Source organism: Mugil cephalus, chromosome 11, assembly GCF_022458985.1.
Source record: "Mugil cephalus isolate CIBA_MC_2020 chromosome 11, CIBA_Mcephalus_1.1, whole genome shotgun sequence".
NCBI classification, from domain to species: Eukaryota; Metazoa; Chordata; class Actinopteri; order Mugiliformes; family Mugilidae; genus Mugil; species Mugil cephalus.
Window position 1 is genome coordinate 12,038,208 of NC_061780.1, and position 23,067 is coordinate 12,061,274.

The 23,067-nt window shown below is 39.1% G+C and overlaps 2 protein-coding genes across 5 annotated transcripts; one reads left to right on the forward strand and one right to left on the reverse strand.

Annotated features, from left to right (window-relative positions):
• Positions 1–74: 74 nt before the first annotated feature.
• Positions 75–1,752, forward strand: LOC125015820 (myeloid cell surface antigen CD33-like). The gene is made up of 4 exons (XM_047597808.1): positions 75–140; positions 224–288; positions 363–734; positions 830–1,752. The coding sequence occupies exons 1-4, from the start codon at positions 76–78 to the stop codon at positions 1,102–1,104; spliced, it is 777 nt and encodes a 258-aa protein (XP_047453764.1). The 5' UTR covers position 75; the 3' UTR covers positions 1,105–1,752.
• Positions 1,371–22,218, reverse strand: LOC125015819 (sialic acid-binding Ig-like lectin 12). 4 transcript variants are annotated; one of them, XM_047597805.1, is made up of 9 exons: positions 22,033–22,218; positions 21,490–21,855; positions 5,243–5,536; positions 3,526–3,777; positions 3,177–3,437; positions 3,017–3,101; positions 2,636–2,734; positions 2,471–2,549; positions 1,371–2,388 (listed from the first exon to the last, which is right to left on the reverse strand). In XM_047597805.1, exons 1-9 carry the CDS (start codon positions 22,079–22,081, stop codon positions 2,356–2,358), a joined length of 1,518 nt encoding a protein of 505 aa, XP_047453761.1. In that variant the 5' UTR covers positions 22,082–22,218; the 3' UTR covers positions 1,371–2,355. The 4 variants fall into 4 exon arrangements, with proteins under 4 accessions (XP_047453761.1, XP_047453762.1, XP_047453759.1 ...); XM_047597806.1 differs by lacking the exons at positions 21,490–21,855; positions 22,033–22,218 and adding exons at positions 6,243–6,608; positions 6,787–6,969 and having other exon boundaries at positions 2,636–2,731; XM_047597803.1 differs by lacking the exons at positions 21,490–21,855; positions 22,033–22,218 and adding exons at positions 6,243–6,608; positions 6,787–6,969.
• Between the last annotated feature and the right edge of the window lie 849 nt (positions 22,219–23,067).

The following is a 23,067-nucleotide window of genomic DNA, read 5'->3' on the forward strand; positions in this document are numbered from 1 at the left end:
AAGGTTTCTGCTCAAGATGTCGACCAAACATGTGGTAACATGTATCATTTTAGAAGGTGAAACCAGGCTATAAATATGATATTCACAGAATCTCACAAGTACTGCAAGCGAAAGAGTTCAGCCATTAGGAGAACGCAGAGGTGAGTGGATTATTGATATGAAGAATAGAAATACACCTTCACGTGTTTTTGTTTTTTTATTGTCTTTATTCTTTTTTTTACAGCTTAAATTTAATTTCCTCATCAGAGATGGAGCTGAAGCCGTACCTTTCTCTTTTATTTTTTTGTGGTGAGTATTAAATTAAAACACAGTTGCATGAAAGACTGTTTAACACTTAAATATACATCTGCTTTATTTTCTAGTCATCCATGAGGTCGGGTCTTTCAGTAAGTGGACAGCAAACATCCCATCAGTGATCCCAGCCCTGCAGGGCTCCTGTGTGGTCATTCCCTGCAGCTACTTTTACCCCAAACCCTCCACAAACTTACTGATCAACAGGAGGATAGGATTATGGAAAACAGGGACAAAGTTGGTCTCATCCAATATGAAACTGATGGTGAATGCGGAGTACAAAAAACGAGCCCGTTTTTTGGGTAATCTGCAAGAACGCAACTGCACCATGCTGCTAGATAGAGTCAGGAGCACTGACACTGACCCGTTTTACTTCAGCATTAGAATGCCTCAATACAAAAGCTTCTCCTACACCAATAACGCAGTGTCCATCAATGTCACACGTGAGTAGTTTATGGATTGTTTCAAGGTTTCACTAAAACAAAGTCATTCGTTGTATATATAATGTGTAACGCTGTCTATCATTTCAACTCTGCAGGCGTTCCACAGCCTCCGTCTATGTCTGTGAAGGTGACTGATAAGGTGCACGCCACCTGTTCAGTTTCTCACTCCTGCCCGTATGTGCCCCCTGATTTCTCCTGGAGTCGCGTCGGAACCACTAGACATCAGTCAAAGAAGCTGAACAGCTGGAAGTGGGAAACGGTGTCGACTCTGATCTTTCGCCCTGGGCCCGCTGACTTCAAGAAGCCTTTAAATTGCACAGTGCACTACAGAGGAAGGAAGCAGTCGACAACCTCCACCATGCTCCAGTAATATCCAAAGCCCAGGGTGTGATCTGCGTAACGTCTCTCACTTTGTGGCAAATTAATTCATATCATGCTATAGTTGTACTTTAGACACAAGTGTTGCTAGTTGAAACATATATACTGCATAGTGGTGTTGTTTCAGAAACATAAAGCATTTTACTGCATGTCATTTAAAGCCTAGAAATATCAGCCCCTTCTGTATATGATCAGTTATCCATCACTTTTCTGTTGTTTTATTGGTCATTAATATTTTTATTTGATGGTGTTTGAATATTTGTTGCTTCTGTTTTGTTTTCCCGTTTTTCTAAAGTGATTCTGAGTGTTTGATTCACATTGAAAGCTATATAAACGTATCCACTATTGCATGTTCACTATATTTGAATGAGTGAAAACATGGAGCAATCTCAATAAATCTAGTCATTAAAGGGAGCGCATCATATGTAACTTGTTATCATTTACGTTCAGTCAGTGTGCCTTCATGCACTCTTTTGTTTCATGGTGAACCTCAAGAGCTTCGCGTGTTGCTGCATCTTTATCCTCTGAGGTTTTAGATTTGCACTGAAGCTATAGTGTGTGGTCGTTTTTAAAATGTGAGATAATTTTAGAGATTTTCTCCCTCAGTCAAGTGAGTGACCTTCTTCCTCTTTGCCTTCCTGTTGATTTACCACGAACTCACTTTCAACCCACAGAGGGGATTTTTGTGACTTCGACCCCGAGCACGCACAAAATATTGTTTCCAATCAGTGACTGATTACCTGATTATGGCTGATGAGGGTGCTTCCTTCATATATTCATAAATGCAGATACATTGAACTCGTAAGACCCTTAATATGTCACTTAAACTATTTACTGCAACCCTTCACAGCTGTGTTCTTATCTGCCATTCTGATGAAACATTTTTGAAGAGGAAAGAGGAAATTCAAAGGGCACACTTCGACATGACTTGTGCAGTTGCTTTGCGTCGTTAACTGCAAAAAAAAAAAAAAAAAGTGTGCAAAATTTAACTAAAGAATCATCATTTGCATATAAGCTGCTACAAGAGCTTAATGCTGTTTAACTTCAACACGATTGATCAGATATACATTAAGAATGTGTTGGAGAAGTAAAAAGAATAATTGCAAGCACAAGCATGTTGATGGGCATGAAAAGCTTCATCAACAATGTTAAGTTTCAGCAGGAGATAAAAAAAGGAATGTTTTGTGATGTTTGCAGAGATTTTTCACAACTTCCTCGATTCTGTTGACTGGCCCTCTGGACGTTATGTGTTGGCGTAGATCGCGTCCGCTTCATCCTGCACAGGAGACAGCATTAACTCACCCCGTCTCCTCTTGCATGCACGTTTGACATGAGCGCATAAGGAAAAGTTTACATACTTCCATGTTGCCATAAATATGATCAGTGGCATAAATGCTTTGGCATCCCACATCATCATAGGTCGCTTTCCTGACTGATCTGTGCAGAAAGCAAACGTGTACAGTTATTAAATGTTCGTATAAAGACACTATGAGGATTGTATTTGATGTGAATTAACATCAAACCTTTGTGCCATTGAATACTGAGGCACAGAGAGCTCCAACTCCTTCTCTGCTTTTGTGGCGCTCAAGTTACATTCTGCTGTGTCTCCAGATCTCCTCCTGCTGGCAGAATATTGTTTTTTAATTTAATTTAACACTTTATACAAACTCTGAACCCTTGTAATGCAAACTACAAGACTGAATTGGTTCTTATGACACCTACTGAATCATTGTTAAGCCACATTATTGCATTGCATTAATAAATCTCTGATTTGTTTTAATATTTATTGCTGATCCTTTGTTTAGTGCTCTGCTTTTATATAGAACAAACTGAAGAGTCGAAGGTTGGGTCGACTTACATTTGATCAAAATTCTGGATAAATCCATTTTTCTGTAGCAACTTACCATTTTATAACGACTATCACTACTCCTACAAGGATCATCAAACCTCCGGCTGCTCCAGCGGAAATGTAAATATACAGCATATTAACTGAAATCAGAAATCACAGAGTGAGTCCAGACACAGAACTGACAACCATCATGCTGCAATCAAAGTATTTCTTACTCTTAACAGGCAGGGAGAGGGTGACGTTGGCACTACCCTCCGTGTTGTTTGCCACACAGTGCACATATGTGGAGGACCCAATGTTAGCCTGCAGAGTCCCGACAGTAAGAGAGCCATGGTGCTCTACTTTGGTGCTCAGGTGAACGTTGTTGGAAAGCACAAAGTGGATGATACTGGAAGGATTGGATTCAGCCATGCACACACACTTTACCATGTCGCCCTCTGAGGAGCATGACGAGGCATTCTTAATCTCTGGGGCATCTGCAGGAGCAAGAAATACACATTTATAACGCGTTTTAATAAAAAAAAAACTTCTTCATCAACACGTTTCCATGGTTCATTTACTTACATAACACATTGAACCGCACCAAGCTGGAATTGATTCGTCCTAGTTCATTAACTGCAGTGCAGTACAGCGGCCCTTTTGTGTGTCTAGAGACATTATGAAGGTTGTAGGTCGATCCCTTGTGCACTTGAGCAGTTTCATTGTGCCACTCGTAGCTACTGACACGAGGGTTAGCATCACTGGAGCAACTCAGGTGGACAGTTTGTCCCTCCTTGACATCTGATTTGTACTTAACCTTCACATTCACTGGGGCATCTGCATAGAAACATGTAGGTGTGTATGTGGTGCTCTTACAGACACAGTATTTCTCATAGTAAGATTTAAACTAGGGGTTGTACCGACTGGTTGATAATTGAGGATTAATGAAGGCCATTAGCAACTGCAGAACAACTGCATTAACTATTTGCAGTTTGAGTTTGATGCTTCCTGAAGCAGGAAGTCGACTTGTTGCCGATTATGTGACAATAACAACATGAAAGCTTCTGAGAAGACAGGTGAGGACCCCAGTGAATCACTGCAGCAAACTACCAAAGGTTCATCGAGAGTATGGAAATACTTCACTTAAGATGAAGTTCATCCTCACCAAAATTACCACAACAATGCACACTCATCTGAAAAGGGATCTGCTAACACTAGCGGAGGAACGGTCCAGATCCCCTCAGTAGCAACTAACAACTTCACCAAACATCCTGAGAGAAGGAGGCAGTACATCATCAATTTGATGCTGAATTTCATAGTCCAAAGTTATTAGACCATTAGCTGATATGCAGGGAAAAGGATTTGGACATATACTGCTTTTTTTGTATCACGGCTACACTATCCTCTCTTCTGTGAGGTGCTATTAATTGCTATTATATGATACAGGGTAAATATGTCTGCAGCACATAGTATTGATAAGTTCATGCATTTATGCTGAGTTCTGTTGTGTTGCTGTAGAGTGTTTTTTTTTTTTGTTGTTGTTTTTTATTGAGTGATATCACAAGTATCAGGCTGATGGTGTTTGTGTTGTTACGTGGTCTATGGCCCGACAGTTTCCTTTGTCTGTGATGCTACAATATGTGTTCAGGCCAAGAACATAGATTTAATTGCTTTCTGTTGTGTTTTATGTGTGACATCATTGACCAGTTGATGTCGATAAGACTTTCACCACATATTAGCCAACCCCTAGTTTAAACTGACACTTCACATCATGATCGTCACCAAAAAAAATCTGTTAGGACCAAAATGGTGCATGGACAGACCACTTTACAGACACTGTTATCCGTCAATACACACACTGATCAGGCATAACATTATGACCACCTTCCTGATATTGTGTAGGTCTCCCTTGTGCCACCAAACCAGTTGTGACTCATCAGAGAATGGACATGGGCCCTCTGAGGGTGTCCTGTGATGCCTCACAACAGGATGATCAAAGTAACATCCACCCAAATGCCAGGTCCCAGTGGTCACAATGTTGTGGCTGATCGATGTATGACTAGCACGTTTAGCATTAGCACAAAGTGCTACCTCTCTTTGGCCTCAGAGTCGTCTCATTTTAATCTCCATTCTCTTTGTTTGCACTTCTTTGCTCAGATTTGTTGTAATTGTTTTCAGAATAGTTGACAATAGTTAGAATAGTTCACTTGTCTTTGATTCATTTACATTTCTTTATAAGTGTCTTTTTGAAACCATGAAGGCCATAGTGTCTGAAGCATCTGCTTTCATCATCACTACTTACATTTCACTTGAAGGACCTTGGATCCTGTGTACAGTGGCTTTCCATTGTGCATTTGAACGCTGCATTGTAATGACTTCTTGTGGTCAGCATGGGTCGGGTGAAATGTCAGAGTAGACGTTGCTTTCCACTGGCCGTCACTGAGCAGCTGTGAGTGAAAGCGCTGGTCTCCAGAGTGACTCCAGTGGAAAACAGGAGGAGAGGTGGGGCAGGAGTAAAACACAGAGCAGGATGGAGACACAGTCTGACCCTCCATCATCTCCTCAACCATAGAGAGGGCGACAGGTTGTGGTTCATCTGTGTTAACGAGAAAGCTCTCAGTAGCCATTGACAAAGATCTGAAGTTGCCTTGTATTGTAACAAATAGAGAACATTTCTCTACTACATTGATTTTTATGAGACTATGAGTTCTGGCATTACTTGTTTTAGTATTAAACAGCTGCATAGTAAGTACCTCCTGAGTCAAACATGGACTACAAACATCATTCATAGGGAAACAATATTTTCTATATTATTTCAAGCACTAGGACAAACATTGCTTTTTTTCAGTATTGAACATCTGCGTAAGGGAAAAACTCTTTTGCCATCAAAGTTATTTAAAGAAAGAGGATATCAATGCATTATAAGAGCACAAATGAGGAACTAGGTAACAGATGAAAATGAGAAAGAAAAAAACGAAACCTAAATAACTATTGTTACTAGCACAGTCTGAAAACTAGTTTTTGATTTTTAGGTTGTGCTCTTACAAATTCTATTTGCCATAAAATAACATCTGAAATAATCCAGGGTGTCAAACAATGTAGGAGATCACAGATGAAATGATGCGTTCATTAGATCCTTTCTCTTAAGTAACAAAGTAACGTTACTAGTGAGAGGCGTCAACACTGATAAACTACAAAAATAAATAAATACATGTCATGATAACAATACTGGAATTCAAAAGATAAACACAGGAGTTACTGTCATTGTATAGTATTTACCTGAGGCTGTTCATTTTACTTACTCATTGTTGAGATGGAAACTCTGTGGTTTAAGTAGGAATACTTCTCGTAGTTTTCCATTTCAATTCTGAAATAAAAAGGGCCTCCATCACTGGACCGAAAGTTATCAATCTTCAGAGAACAATTCTTGTGTCTAACATCTCCTATCAGCGTTGTCCGATCCCGGTACTGCTCCATGATCTTTTCCTTAACTGGGTGATAGATAGGTTGATTTGCGTCGTTGTTCCAAATCCCAGTGTAACTAGAGACCTGTTTATTTTCTGGCTGTGGGTAATCAAATGAGCAGGGGATGACCACACATGACCCAATGAGACCTTTAACTGAGGTCAACCCATTAACTGTCCAAGACGAGCCATCGGTTTGAGTAACTGTAACACATCAAACAGTGAAATAGAATAAGCACAGAGTCAATAAATAAATAAAGCAAGCACCACCGCAAATTCACCATAATTCACTGAGCTTCAAAAAACAATACAAAAACTGAGTGTTTAACTCTACTTTTTGTTTGATTACAGCTAAATATTCATCAAACAGGAGGTACCATACCTTGAATGTAAAGGCACACAGAAATCAGAGTCCGTGTTAGAGCTTCCATCTCATTGTGTGAGTTTCAGACCTGCAAATAAAATGACAAATAGGCGCATGCTGCTGTTATTTCCCCCTGCTGAGAAATGACTTGTCCAGTTTCCATTCCACTTTTATTCTAACCAGCGACACTGCAGCTGTAAACTGAAACTTTAGCCTCATCAGCCCTGTGTTGGGGGAGGTGATTAAAAATCATTAGTCAGAATGTAGTTTATTGTTCTTTACCACGTTGAAATGTTTTATTTATTTATTTTTAATTATTATTATTATTTTTTATTCACAGGATGTGCCATACCCTCTATAGAAACAAATAGAGTCCCAGTAACTGTAACTTCTCCAATTTTATTTTTGAACATGAACCGCACCATGAACACAAAGTTTCCTTGAACATATCATCACCACCCCAGCAAATCTGATTATCCAGGTTTAAAATGCCCCATTGCCCATTAAGTTCATCTTGACATCTAGTGTTTCATCAGTGTATCTACAATCAGCATAGAAATTGCTGTGAATTGTGTACTGTTTACATATGAGTGAGGTAATTATCACCTTTTAAAGACACTGTTGTCATTTTTTAACCCATTATCAGATGCACTTGTGAGACCATGGTCAGCTAAGTGAGGAAAAACTGAAACAGTAACACAAGGTTGATTACACACACTTGTAAAATGTATTTACATCCCAGTGGGGTTTAAAACACCTTGACAAAAATGTGCTAAAAGTCACATGGTCAGGTGTATTGTTTCTGCCCATACTCTTGATTTCTGTTATGTACGGTAACATTAAACTGAAATCTGTCTTGATTTCTGTTTGCCAGGATCATGCTCAGCTCAACAAAAGAAACTTAGTTTCACGCAAAATGCAAAACTAAGAAGTTCTGCATGCATTTTGCATTAAAGTGACATGGCACCGTTTCTATTTACATTGTAGTCTCATATCCTTCCCACAGTTTCACACCCTCAGTCTGATGGTAAGAGATAAAAATAAACTGTCTCAGCACTTGTCCTCCATGTTAGAGTACCCGCTGCAGTAGCATTGCAGTTGCCCCTGCAAACATCTCAACTGAGGATTCTGACATGTTGCTTGGATCGAATTATCCATGTTACTTCAGTAAATTCACGAGCCCTGATTTCCAACAAAGGTGGGGTTCAGCATTTCACCCCTGCTTGGATAAATATTGGCGCTCTCCTGGACAGCTAAGTCCACATAGTGGATGCTGTGAGGAAGGTGCAGCTTTTTCACAGACAAATGTTGCTTTCGTCTGACGCTCCAGAATTCCTCCTCATGTTGCGTCAAAAAGTCCTCCAGTTTGACTGTGTCCTCCTTCTGCCGCCCCCAAGACAGTTTCCTGGGAGTAGGAGTAGTGAAGCCAGTGGACATTGAGTTACCCATGGCAGGATTTGTGAATAAGGAACAAGAAGCAAATCTGCAAATCAAAGAAACAGAAAGTTTAGCAACTAATAATTACAGGAGATATAACGTGAATAAAGATGTATACCTCAACACAACACATGTAGTGTTTTACCTGGTCACTAAAACAGTTGACAGTGATGACTCTCTTCTTGCTTCTGACTTGTCTGCTCAAGTCCCAGAGTTGAATGTGATTTCCTAGTGTTCCAGTGTATTTTTTAGCAGATGGATAGATTCTCATTGTACCATAGTGAATGGAGTTGGCTGAATCTTATCTTTGGACCATTTTCCTTGATTCAGAGAAAACGTAACATCCTTCCCACATCTTAAGCTTATAAGAGACCTACAACAAGAACAAGAACTGTATTTTCCCTTGAAATACATACTTTTCGCATAGGAGCAATATGCCAATACAAGGGTCAACATCGCAATCGCACAACATGCAATAGCTTGTCTGTTCGCAAACTATGGTTTAACTATGGTTTATTTTTGAACTGTCACTCTCACATATATAGAGCCCTGTAATGGATTTTTTTTTTTTTTAACCGGCATCGCTTTAATGTAAATGGAATATGCACCAGATCGATTAATCCTATTATCAATCTGTGAGGACATGAAATTCAATAAGTATTGGTAAATATCCTAAAACAGGATTTCTTTAACAACCTACTCTGTCCTCCATTACAACTCAACTTATTGCATTAGATAACTCCATGTTATGAATGTTAATAGACACTATTGCACCTTATTATCATCCCTTTATATATACTATATGCTTCCATTTCTAGTTCTTATACTTTTGTTCATATGCTAATGCTATTTTTATTTACTTATATTTTATTTTAAATAGGGCTGCACAGTAAATCGTTTAAAAAATTGCGACCTCGATTCACACATACACATACACAACGATTCTTAAGCATTTCATTTCATGAGCGGCCTCACAAACAAATACTACCATTTCTTCACAGATTTTTTTGTGTCCCTAAAGGCAGCACTGCAACTGACTCCTCCCTCAATGGTAAAGTGTCGTTACAACGCGTGATTCCGTCAGGAGGAAGTCCGCCTGCAGTTGAGTGTGTGGAAACAGTGAGGGAGAGAAGCAGAGAGAAGTCAGCGGTAAAGACAGTTAAATGGATGGCTAACAAGCTAATTTGACGCTTACAAATATGTATGTTCACAAATTTTGAATTATTATATTTTGTGTGTGTTTTTTTTTTGTTTTTTGTTTTTTTGTATGAAAAGATAAGCCAATTTGATGTGTTTTCTAATGATAAGGTCAGAGTGTAGGTCTCTAATCCCACCACAAGGGGCAGTACCCCCTTGCGTGAGCGCTTGTACGCTGCGTCAGACTGACATTCCTCAGACAGCTACCAGCCTGCCATGGAGAATGGACTGAATGACTTCAGTCAGGTTAGCAAAGTGTGTTCAATGACTACAACTCGATGCTTTTGCTTGGTTTTGCAGGGCTCCTGGGCATTTATTTTTATTTTCTTTTGTGAGTGACTGTATATTTGAATGGCATTGGGTACTGAATTAAGAACGAAGTGTAACATGAGTTCTGTGAAGTTGAATTAATGTGTTTTATGAGAATGTTCATGCTAAAGTCTAGCTAAAGCCGAAGCTGTTGCTCATATTGCTGTTTACGTGTGTACAATGTGTTTGAACGGGCAGTAGTGTAGAGTCCACCGAATGGAGATTCAATGTGTTAAAAACACAAGTAAAACATGATTCGTTTGGTTAAAAACCATGTTTTGTGATTTCATCCCTGTTGGGAATATGATGCAGTTCATTGAGTTTTGACAACTCATGTTTAGTGAATGAAAATTGAGTGAAAAACTGAGCATGTAAAGGAAAATAGTAAAATTCTGTTAAATAAAAGACAGCTACCAGCCTGCCTTGAAGAACGCACAGAATGACTTGTGTCTCTTCTTTTCCTGTGAAAACAGGACATTTATCTTCTGAGACCAGGTGACTCATCTTGAGGCCTGTAACTAACAAGCCTATTGTTCAAAAGTACAAAAGTCTCCATTCTAAGGAAATCTCAATATGTTTGATAGTCTACTTGAATGACCATTTTCATTTTTGTTTAGTTTTGTTAAAGTTCATCAGTGCAATAAACAATTTCTACTAACTTTCTAAAAGAATTGTGATCTCAATACTAAGCAAAAAAAAATTGTGATTCACATTTTTTCCAGAATCTACCTACTTTTAAACTTCTTTTACTTTATCTTTCTGTTTTCTTATGCTATTTCCCTTGTGGATCATTAAAGTCTATCTAACTCCAAGCCTTAGTCTAAAAGAGAAAATTTCTCCTCTGTCTGTTTATTGGGACTGATATATTGATCATATCAATATCTGGTATGATTGAGGACAATAATATGATACCATACTATGGAACTGCATATGTGGAAAAGAAGTAGAAACAAAAGGTTCTGTTCTTTAAAGTGATGCTGACATATAGCCACAGATGGCCTCCCCCCATTCAATAGAATTTAACAATAATACATTCAGGCTTTGCATTGTTTCTATTCATTTTATTTTAACTGCAATGATGAATAATGTCACAGATGCTTATCGTTCACATCTCATCTTCCAGTTTTGCCACTGCTCAGGCCATAGGAAAAAGGACAACAGAAAACATCAGTAATGTGAACCAATGTTGCCAGATGGGGAAAGAGCTTTTCATTGGGCAAGAGGCGGGGTACACCCTTAACAGGTCACCAGTCTGTCTTTGGATGGTATGAGGAGGCTGGAGTACCCAGACAGAATCTACGCAGGTGGAGGGAGAACATGCAAATTCCACACAGAAAGGCTCCAGTCGGCCGATGCATCAGTACAAACCACCTCTGTGCTGCCCCCAACTGGATAAGCTTAGCTGTTTTCTGACGAGTGCCAGATTCTTTTCTCTGAGTACTTCAGGAACCATTATAGAGGAAATGGAAGTCTCTCAAAATCCCACTAAGGAACCACCCATATTGGCCTAATTCCAGGCAGAGGCGTGCCCTCAACAAAAATATGGGATTGTGCAAACATTTCATTCTCTTTATGTGCTTCATATTGATTCAGCTATTAAGTACGTGTGATCTTGAGATCTCTGGATCAGTTACAAGGATGAAAAGGAGAGAGGATGAGGTGGCACAAAATCAGCTTCTGATTTAAATCAAATCCAAAGAAGAGCTTTGCAGATGTCCAAGCATGTGAGAAAGTGTGTGTAAATAAACCTGTTGTGAAGCTAAACTATAATCCCCTGTCTTTGTGATTTTCTTATAGAACCAGTATTAACATTTTCAGCAAACTGAGCTCCAGTAGCTGGTTGGTGGTATGGGACCAGACATTAGATGCACATGACCCTCTTGCTGGTTTGCTGCTTTTCCTGCCTCTGATAATTAGCAGACAGGGAACACCACAAGTGCTGCAGTTTCGTTGAAGCTCTGATCGAGTTGTCAAGCTATTGCAGTTTGACCCCTGACTGTTAAAGTTTTTCAAATCCTGTGGCCTAATGGTTAGAGAAGCAGCTTTGGGTCTGTGGGGTTGCTGTTTTGATTCTCACTATGTCCATGGCTAAGGTGCCTTGAGCAAGGTTGCAGAGAACACATTTTGTATATATGTGTGTAGCCGTCCCACTCAATTCTAATTTGTTACTGGGTTGAGGCAAATTGGAGGGAGTCTACTGAAATATTTACTCAGGAATATATCTACTCTACCTTGAGAATATGACTGACAAGAGTGCAGAGAGGCCTGGTTAGCTGATTTTATAGCTACACTGTCAATGTGAGCTTACAAACTTCCATGCATACCTTTAGCACACCATAGCCCTAATTAACAACATTTAACAGACACACATACACAAATTTACATTTCAACAACATGGAATATCTATAAAAGCACAATAAAGTCAGTGGCTCTTTGAAATGTCCTGGTGACCCTTTAATTGAAATAAAATAGTATAATACCCAGGGATTTGAAACTCAATTTTAGTACCTTGTTGTTGCATGTTGGAGCTTAGATAAATCCTCAAGTATTTTATCATTACTCATTGATCCCTGAGAAATTCAGGACACCGGAAAGGAGCAGTTTCCTCAAATCCTCTGTTCTGTTCAGTGGACAAAGTTGAGATGATATAAGGAAACCAGTTGTGAAGACAGGTCCATGCGCAACTGCACGTTTCCTGGTGGCAACGTGAAGTTCTGAGCATCCTCTGCAGCAGCAGCAGCAGCAGCAGCAGCAGCACACGTGGCAGCAGTGTTTGAATCATGGGGGAGCTAAGGGGAGACGAGCTTCCCTGAAAAGGACACAACTTTGAAAAAGCTGACTTTGAGACATTTAGGGGGAGCTATGAAATATTGTTCATTTTTGTGTCACAGGTTACAGACTTTGGATTTTCTGCACACTCCTGAAATAAATATGCCAGTGCGTGCTTATTCACTGTCCCCGTTAATAAACACAATGCAGTAGGCTATCAACACAGACACCGCAGCTACCTGCAGCAGTGAATCTGGAGACACAACATAACCTTTCAGCTTGTGCGATTTACGAGATGTTATGTTTTTTCAGTACCATGGACAGCGTTTGCTGACAGACCAATGCATGTTTGCATTTGGTGGTTATATGCAAGGACAATAAACACATTAATACACGTCTTCTGGTTGTATGACAAAAGACAATTTACGCGAAAGTGAGTTGATATGTGTGAGACCAAGAAGTAGCTTCATATACTGCAAACTTGTGATTGCACTCTTCCCTGTGTGTGCATGCATGTGACATATTTAGTAGAGGTGCCACCGGAAAATAGAGCTCCCCAAAAAGTCACATTGCAATTTAACAACACTAATAAGCTGAATGTCCGTTCCCATACATCATTTATATTATCATAGATTCACATAGTGTCGAATTTTTGATGTGTTTAACAGATGTTAAAAGCCGCAGTTAGAACCGCGAGGTACATGCTAGCGGCCCTTCGCTATGACTGTGCAGGTGTGTGAATCTGTATAGTGGTGCCCTCACACCCTGGCAATGTTTTGTTTCGGTTACTGATGTTGTAATAAATCAGACCGATATTCGGGGAAGAAGGTGGCGGTTCGCTTTTTCTTTCACTGGGTTCATGATTCTGTTTTCCAGGGACTCATCCAGGAAGGCGAGAGCAGTGAATCACAAGAAATATAATTTGTTACTCCACTTTATATATATTGAAACTCGTAACACATATTTATTAACTAAAATGCATTTTACTGATGTGTTAAAACTTATCTTAAAGAACTGGAACTTGTTTTTTTTTCTTGCTGAAGCTGATACATGAATGAAAGCAAACTGATTTAAAAAGCAAGCTTGTTCAAAAATTGCTCAATAGACCATCCTCCTCCATGTGTTTTTTCCTTAATTTGATTTGATACTCCGATAAAAGTCACATATAGAACTCAAAAAATTGGGACTTTAGACTGCCTGAGAGAAAATAAGGAAACACAGATTAGATTTTGTCTTCTGAATGTTTGTAACATATTGTGGAATTGACAACAAACACCAGTTGAATTTTGAATCATACATGAACCAATAATATACAGTATGAACAGTACATTACACCTGTAGTTTTCTCCTATCTGTGCAACTTTGCAGGTTCTCTCTAGACTATAATAGTTGTATAAGTTAAGAAATACATCCCATTTACACTTAACTTGTCATCTATGTCTGGGTAGCTTTTCTTTGAAGAACATCAATATTACACATCAGTGCTGAGTGAAAGTAGATGTAGAACACTTTGCAACAAGGAGGTCATTTGTTTAAACAAGGCTAAATTCAACCTGTAAAGTCTGTGTGTTTAGATTCTCTTTAATTCAGGTTTGTTCACTTAGAACTAAGTGGTGAAATGGCTCAGAGAAACACCAGGTAAGTCCAGCTGACTTTGCTTGTCCTTTGTGTTGGAAAATCATTATATTGGGACCACAGTATTAGAGAAAAGAGAAAAAAAATCCAGACACAGATATCATCCCCTCCTTATCTCATTTCTCACTCTGCTCCCTTTCTTCACCTCTTAGGCATAGCACAACAATTTGTCTGTGGTTTTATGGTGTGTGTCAAGTGACAACTTTATTACATTCATTTTCTATTACAGTTACAACAGATAATATTCATAATACTCTACATGAATGTATCACGGGAGCCACAAAGGAAACACATGTGTATCCTCATTGATACAGTAGCTCCTTGTGATTTAGATATTGTGATTCTTGGATAACAGGCCTGAGCACAGAGGAGATAAAACAGTGAATGTGAATCACCCCTATCTTGTACTCTTGTACCATGTTTATAGGCTGCGTATGTGCTTTATTTAGATGTATGTACAAATTCATCTCATTCCTTCTCTTTTCTCTTTTTCTACCATATGTGTTGGGTTCTGCTCAAGGTTTCCTTTGTTAAAAAAGTAAAAAAAAAAAAAAAAACTTGTCTAGCTTTTTAAAGTAAATGTCACTCCATTTTTTTCAGGGTAAGATTTAAAGTGATTGATCTCCATGTTATTATGTTTAATATTATTAAAATTAAGAAACACTGAATGATTGAACATCCACTGACACAAATACAAATCTTAATCTTAAACTTATTCTTTTCCAAGATGACTTAATGACTAAATAAATAAACATGAAAAACAGCACAAGCTTGGCCTTTCCTCCAAATTCACTGGCTCCCAACCCATAGGACATAAACAACCCCACTAACAACATCCACAGGACACCTTCATAAGACCAGTGTCCAGGTGGTCATAATCTTATGCCTGATCAGTGTTTGTGACCTACAGGTAGTGATGTTCCCTCTGACCCCGAGGCTCCGAAGCATGTATCAAATATTACAGGAAATACAGGATATTTCTCTGAAACACTGCCGGAGCTGGCTTCAAATCGGGAAAAAACGAGTGATTGATGATGTTCGAAGCATTTCACTGCTTCATTCAAACTGAATCAGCTGACTGATTCAACTCGATAGGCGGAGCTTTGAAACACTGGCGCGACTCGCATGTTTATAAAGCTTGATGAAACGGGCTTCGTTTTGCCTCCGGAAATAACACCTAATTTCAAAACTCGTTGGATTGTCTTTTTTGGACCGAGTTGTTTTATTGCCTTTTGGATTTCCTAAATATGGAGCCATCTATTGTGGAGAAACTTATATTTTTGAATATAGTATTTACTATACTCTGTGAATATTAACCTTGTCCAGGGTGTAATTAGGGATTTGTAACTATAAATCCAACCAGCAGATGTCACCCACGTGCTCAATGAATGAAGCTTCCAGTAGTGAACACATTTTCAATACAATTGTTCAAGGCTTCATGGGGCCTCGTTTGGCCATCACTACTTACAGGTATGATGAGTTCTGTTTATTTATTGGTCTCTTTAACTGGGGTGCATATATTTAAATCTTTCAGCGGTTCATTTCTGCCATAAAGTTATATGTACCAATATTATTAATGATTTTGTCGGGGCATTATTTTCTGTTTTAATCCTGAACGCAAGTATAAGCTTCAGTTTCGATGCTAACTGACCTGCTGACTGTAATACAAGTTAGCTGTGGTAGTAGAAGGGTTACGATCCTCCCGTTCTTCTTCCTGTTCATCGACATCCTGCTCAGAGTTCACGTACAGAGATAAACACATCGTAGTTGTTTAGCTATTTCTCTGCTTTTATAGTTTGTGCAAAGCCGAATATTTCCACAGCTGCCACTCACAGTCAGGTGTTTGATTTTGCGTTTTTGAAAATAGACGATACATATCGGAGGTGGTCAGATTTAAAATGTTCTGCAGTTGAGAGGAGGCGCTCCTGCCACAAGATGGTGCTGTTGTTTTCAGATTCAGAACACTGTGCTTGTCTCCTGGGACCTCATTTACAGCTCATGTGAGCAGCGAGACGTGTAAAACAAGACATCTGTAAAGAAACAAAAATAGAACAATACACAATATAAAAAATGGTTGTATACTGTCTGTGTTAATAAAGTGGATAAAATGCACACATGGTAAATTCAATGTGGATTGTATATTTGCATGTTATTTCAGAGGTAGTAAGGATAACGGATAACAGGAGACAGATGCTTAACAAAAGGTGCATTGAAAACAACAAAATGGGAAAAAAAAATTCATCCCCACAGAGTCCAAACTCCTCCCCAGGAACCGAGCCAGCCTTACGGGTGAGCTTGACACCTCCTGTTCTTCTCTGTCAAGCTGCCCCCCTCCAACAAACGACAGAAAACTGCACAGCACTTTCAACCGTAAACATGTACAGCATTTCACTACACACATCAAACGATTTTAGCCCGCGCAGAAAGTGGAGCCGACTTTGTCCCTCTTAAACTCCACTAACAGCATCTCTCTCAGAGACTTGCAGTCAGCCACTTTACACAAAGAACACCATTTATCAATTATCCTTTTCTCTGGCAAATTCAACATATGTCTGGCCAGAGATTTTTTTAGGATTGCCAAATTTCTGCCAGTATGTTTCAGGTACCAACTCATACGCTCGAAGGATGGCGGCTTTGATGAGCTCGTAATTCTGGTTCTCCTCCAACAGGAGCGCAGCCACAGCATCATGGGCTTTGCCATGTGTTTTACACTATAACAGCAATGGCCAAACTTCGCTGGGCCATTGTAAACTGGATACAATAGGTTCAAATGCTGCAAAATAGGAATCAACGTCAGTTTCTGAATTGTTGGACAAGTATGATGTGCTTTCATCAAACATCAAACGCAGTTGGAGAGGGTACGGATGGTAAGACGGTGGAAGGAACTGTACTTGTTACAAAATGCCCATGTGTCTCCTCTAGCTCGTGGAGGTGTACAGCCTTGTTTGCCACGATTTCAAGCCGCTTTATATCAAACCTGAGCTGAGCTTTTTCTTAAATGCTCTCTTGCACAGCTTTGTGTGTTTTTTTTCATGTACTTAGGCCACCCATTGTTAATGTATCTGACACTTGGAGTTGCTCATCAGTGTCTGTCTCTGTTATGCTCCATTCTCTGTTGTGGGCTCCTGGACAGTATGTCACAACAACCATTTTTTCCTCGGTGTTCCACCTCCAAGTTGAACCTGATCAGCCTCATGAGAAGTCTTTGGCAGCGTAATGGTGTGTTGTCGTGATCTTGAGAGTTCATCAGTGGAATGAGAGGTTTGTGGTCTGTAATGACTTTAAATATAGGCAGGCCATAGAGGTATCTTTTCTAAGCATCACTCAGTTGTCTCGAACAGGTGATTAGGAGAACGCAGAGGTGAGTGGATTATTGCTATCAAAAATAGAAATACACCTTCACATGTTTTTTTTTTTATTGTCTTTATTCTTTTTTTTCAGCTTAAATTTAATTGCCTCAATACAAAATACACAAATAACGCAGTGTCCATCAATTTCACACATGAGTAGTTTATGGATTGTTTCAAGGTTTCACTAAAACAAAGTAATTCATTGTATATATAATGTGTAACGCTGTATAACATTTCAACTCTGCAGTCGTCCACAGCCTCCGTCTCTGTCTGTGAAGGTGACTGATAAGGTGCACGCCACCTGTTCAGTTTCTCACTCCTGCCCGTATGTGCCCCCTGATTTCTCCTGGAGTCGTGTCGGAACCACTAGACATCAGTCAAAAAAATATCAGCCCCTTCTGTATATGATCAGTTATCCATCACTTTTCTGTTGTTTTATTGGTCATTCATATTTTTATTTAATGGTGTTTGAATATTTGTTGCTTCTGTTTTGTTTTCCTGTTTTTCTAAAGTGATTCTGAGTGTGTGATTCACATTGAAAGCTATATAAGCGTATCCACTATTGCATGTTAACTATATTTGAATGAGTGAAAACATGGAGCAATCTCAATAAATCTAGTCACTCAAGGGAGCGCATCATATGTAACTTGTTATCATTTACGTTCAGTCAGTGTGCCTTTATTTTTCCACTCCTTTGTTTCATGGTGAACCTCAAGAGCTTCACGTGTTGCTGCATCTTTATCCTCTGAGGTTTGAGGTTTGCACTGAAGCTATAGTGTGTGGTCGTTTTTAAAATGCGCGATAATTTTAGAGATTTTCTCTCTCAGTCAAGTGAGTGACCTTCTTCCTCTTTGCCTTCCTGTTGATTTACCACGAACTCACTTTCAACCCACAGAGGGGATTTTCTGACTTTGACCCCGAGCACGCACAAAATATTGTTTCCAAGCAGTGACTGATTACCTGATTATGGCTGATGAGGGTGCTTCCTTCATATATTCATAAATGCAGATACATTGAACTCGTAAGACCCTTAATATGTCACTTAAACTATTTACTGCAACCCTTCACAGCTGTGTTCTTATCTGTCATTCTGATGAAACAAACTTGAAGAGGAAAGAGGAAATTCAAAGGGCACACAAAGTTTGTAAAATTTAACTAAAGAATCATCATTTACAAAGCAGCTGCTGCAAGAGCTTACTGCTGTTTAACTTCTACACGATTTGATCAGATATACATTAAGAATGTGTTGGAGAAGTAAAAAGAATAATTGCAAGCACAAGCATGTTGATGGGCATGAAAAGCTTCATCAACAATGTTAAGTTTCAGCAGGAGATAAAAAAAGGAATGTTTTGTGATGTTTACAGAGATTTTTCACAACTTCCTCGATTCTGTTGACTGGCCCTCTGGACATTATGTGTTGCTGTAGATCGCGTCCGCTTCATCCTGCACAGGAGACAACGTTAACTCACCCCGTCTCCTCTTGCATGCACGTTTGACATGAGCGCATGAGAAAAAGTTTACATACCTCCATGTTGCCATAAATATGATCAGTGGCATAAATGCTTTGGCATCCCACATCATCATAGGTCTCTATCCTGACTGGTCTGTGCAGAAAGCAAACGTATACAGTTATCAAATGTTCATATAAAGACACTATGAGGATTGTATTTGATGTGAATTAACATCAAACCTTTGTGCCATTGAATACTGACGCACAGAGAGCTCCAACTCCTTCTCTGCTTTTGTGGCACTCACGTTGAATTCTGCTGTGTCTCCAGATCTCCTGCTGGCAGAATATTGTTTTTTTTTTTTTTAATTTAATTTAACACTTTCTATAAACTCTGAACCCTTGTAACACAAACTACAAGACTGAACTGGTTCTTATGACACCTACTGAATTATTTTTAAGCCACATTATTGCATTGCATTAATAAATTGCTGATTTGTTTTAATATTTAATATTTGTTTTAATATTCATCCTTTGTTTAGTGCTCTGCTTTTATAGAACAAACTGAAGAGTAGATGGTTTGGTTGACTTACATTTGATCAAAATTCAAAATAAATTAATTTTTCTGCAGCAACTTACCATTTTATAACAACTATCACTGCTCCTACAAGGATCATCAAACCTCCGGCTACTCCAGCGTAAATGTAAATATACAGCATATTAACTGAAATCAGAAATCAGTGAGTCCAAACACAGAACTGACAACCAACATGCTGCATTCAAAGTATTTCTTACTCTTAACAGGCAGGTAGAGGGTGACGTTGGCACTACCCTCCGTGTTGTTTGCCACACAGTGCACATACGTTGAGGACCCAACGTTAGCCTGCAGAGTCCCGACAGTAAGAGAGCCATGGTGCTCTACTTTGGTGCTCAGGTGAACGATGTTGGAAAGCACAAAGTGGATGATACTGGGAGGATTGGATTCAGCCATGCACACACACTTTACCATGTCGCCCTCTGAGGAGCATGATGAGGCATGGTTTATCTCAGGGGCATCTGCAGGAGCAAGAAATACACATTTATAACATGTGTTTTAATAAAACAAATATCTTCTTCATCAACACGTTTCCATGGTTCGTTTACTTACATAACACATTGAACTGCACCGAGCTGGAATTGATTCGTCCTAGTTCATTAACTGCAGTGCAGTACAGCGGCCCTTTTGTGTGTCTAGAGACATTTCGAAGGGTGTACGTCGATCCCTTGTGCACTTGAGCAGTTTCATTGTGCCACTCGTAGCTACTGACACGAGGGTTAGCATCACTGGAGCAATTCAGGTGGACAGCTTCTCCCTCCTTCACATCTGATTCGTACTTAACCTTCACATTCACTGGGGCATCTGCATAGAAACATGTAGGTGTGTATGTGGTGCTCTTACAGACACAATATTTCTCATAGTAAAGTTTAAACTAGGGGTTGTACCGACTGGTTGATAATGGAGGATTAATGAAGGCCATTAGCAACTGCAGAACAACTGCATTAACTATTTGCACCTTTCTGTTCTCTTCGATTTTACTTACATTTCACTTGAATGACCTTGGATCCTGTATACAGTGGCTTTCCATTGTGCATTTGAACCCTGCAACGTAATGACTTCTTGTGGTCAGCATGGGTCGGGTGAAATGTCAGAGTAGACGTTGCTTTCCACTGGCCGTCACTGAGCAGCTGTGAGTGAAAGCGCTGGTCTCCAGAGTGACTCCAGTTGAAAACAGGAGGAGAGGTGGGGCAGGAGTAAAACACAGAGCAGGATGGAGACACAGTCTGACCCTCCTTTATCTCCTCAACTATAGAGAGGGTGACCGGTTGTGGTTCATCTGTGTTAACGAGAAAGCTCTCAGTAGCCATTGACAAAGATCTGAAGTTGTCTTGTATTGTATCAAATAGAGAACATTTCTCTACTACATTGCTTTTTATGAAACTATGAGTTCTGGCATTACTTGTTTTAGTAACAAACAGCTGCATAGTAACTACCTCCTGAGTCAAACATGGACTACAAACATCATTTATATGGAAACAATATTTTCTATATTATTTCAAGCACTAGGACAAACATTGCTTTTTTTCAATATTGAACATCTGCATAATTACATCAAAGTTATTTAAAGTAAGAGGATATCAATGCATTATAATAGCACAAATGAGGAAGTAGGTAAAAGAAGAAAATGAAACAAAAAAACAAACAAACAGAAAAACAAAACCTAAATAACAACTGTTATCGCACAATCTGAAAACTCGTTTTTGATTTTTAGGTTGTGCTGTTACAAATTTTATTTGCCATAAAATAACATCTGAAATAATCCAGGGTGTCAAACAATGTAGGAGATCACAGATGAAATGATGCGTTCATTAGATCCTTTCTCTTAAGTAACAAAGTAACATAACTAATGAGAGGAGTCAACAGTGATAAACTACAGAAATATAAATAAATGTCATGATAACAATACTGGAATTCAAAAGATAAACACAGGAGTTACTGTCATTGTATAGTATTTACCTGAGGCTGTTCATTGTACTTACTCATTGTTGAGATGGAAACTTTGTGATTTGAGTAGGAATACTTCTTGTAGTTTTTCATTTCAATTCTGAAATGAAAACGGCCTCCATCAGTGGACCGAAAGTTATCAATCTTCAGAGAACAATTCTTGTTTCTAATATCTCCTATCAGCGTTGTCCGATCCCGATACTGCTCCATGATCTTTTCCTTGACTGGGTGAAAGATAGATTGATTTGCGTCGTTGTTCCAAATCGCAGTGTAACTACAGACTTCTTTATTTTCTGGCTGTGGATAATCAAATGAGCAGGGGATGACCACACATGACCCAATGAGACCTTTAACTGAGGTCAACCCGTTAACTGTCCAAGACGAGCCATCGGTTTGAGTAACTGTAACACATCGAACAGTGAAATAGAATAAGCACAGAGTCAATAAATAAATAAAGCAAGCACAAGCGCAAATTCACCATAATCACTGAGCTTAAAAAAACAATACAAAAACTTAGTGTTTAACTCTACTTTTTGTTTGATTACAGCTAAATATTCATCAAACAGGAGGTACCATACCTTGAATGCAAAGGCACACAGAAATCAGAGTCCGTGTTAGAGCTTCCATCTCATTGTGTGAGTTTCAGACCTGCAAATAAAATGACAAATAGGCGCATGCTGCTGTTATTTCCCCCTGGTGAGAAATGACTTGTCCAGTTTCCATCCACTTTTATTCTAACCAGCGACACTGCAACCGCAAACTGAAACTGTGGCCTCATCAGCCCTGTGTTGGGGGAGGTGATTTAATGTTCTTTACCATGTTCAAATGTTTTTTCTTTTTTATCATTTTTTATTCACAGGATGTGCCATACCCTGTACAGAAACAAATAGAGTCCCAGTAACTGTGACGTCTTCGATTTTATTTTTGAACATTTCCTTGAACATATCATCACCACCCCAGCAAATCTGATTATCCAGGTTTAAAATGCACCATTGCCCATTAAGTTCATCTTGACATCTAGTGTTTCATCAGTCTCTTTACAATCAGCACAGAAATCGCTGTGAATTGTGTACTGTTTACATATGAGTGAGGTAATTATCACCTTTTAAAGGCACTGTTGTCATTTGTTAACCCATTATCAGATGCACTTGTGAGACCATGGTCAGCTAACTGAGGAAAAACTGAAACAGTAACACAAGGTTGATTATACACATTTGTTAAATGTATTTACATCCCAGTGGGGTTTAAAACACCTTGACAAAAATGGGCTAAGATACAATACTCATACCGACAGTACACGCTTACAAAGTCTTTGTCAAAACAAAAACTGAGAAGACCAGTTAAGAAGGAGCAAATGCACTGTTTAGTCGGAAAATAATTCTGATGCACTGATACAGTATATTCAAGAGAGGATTTCCTTCACTCGGCTTAAAAGTCACATGGTCAGGTGTATTGTTTCTACCCATGCTCTTGATTTCTGTTATGTACGGTAACATTAAACTGAAATCTGTATGGATTTCTGTTTGCCAGGATCATGCTCAGCTCAACAAAAGAAACTTAGTTTCATGCAAAATGCATGCAGAACTTCTTAGTTCTGCATGCATTTCGCATAA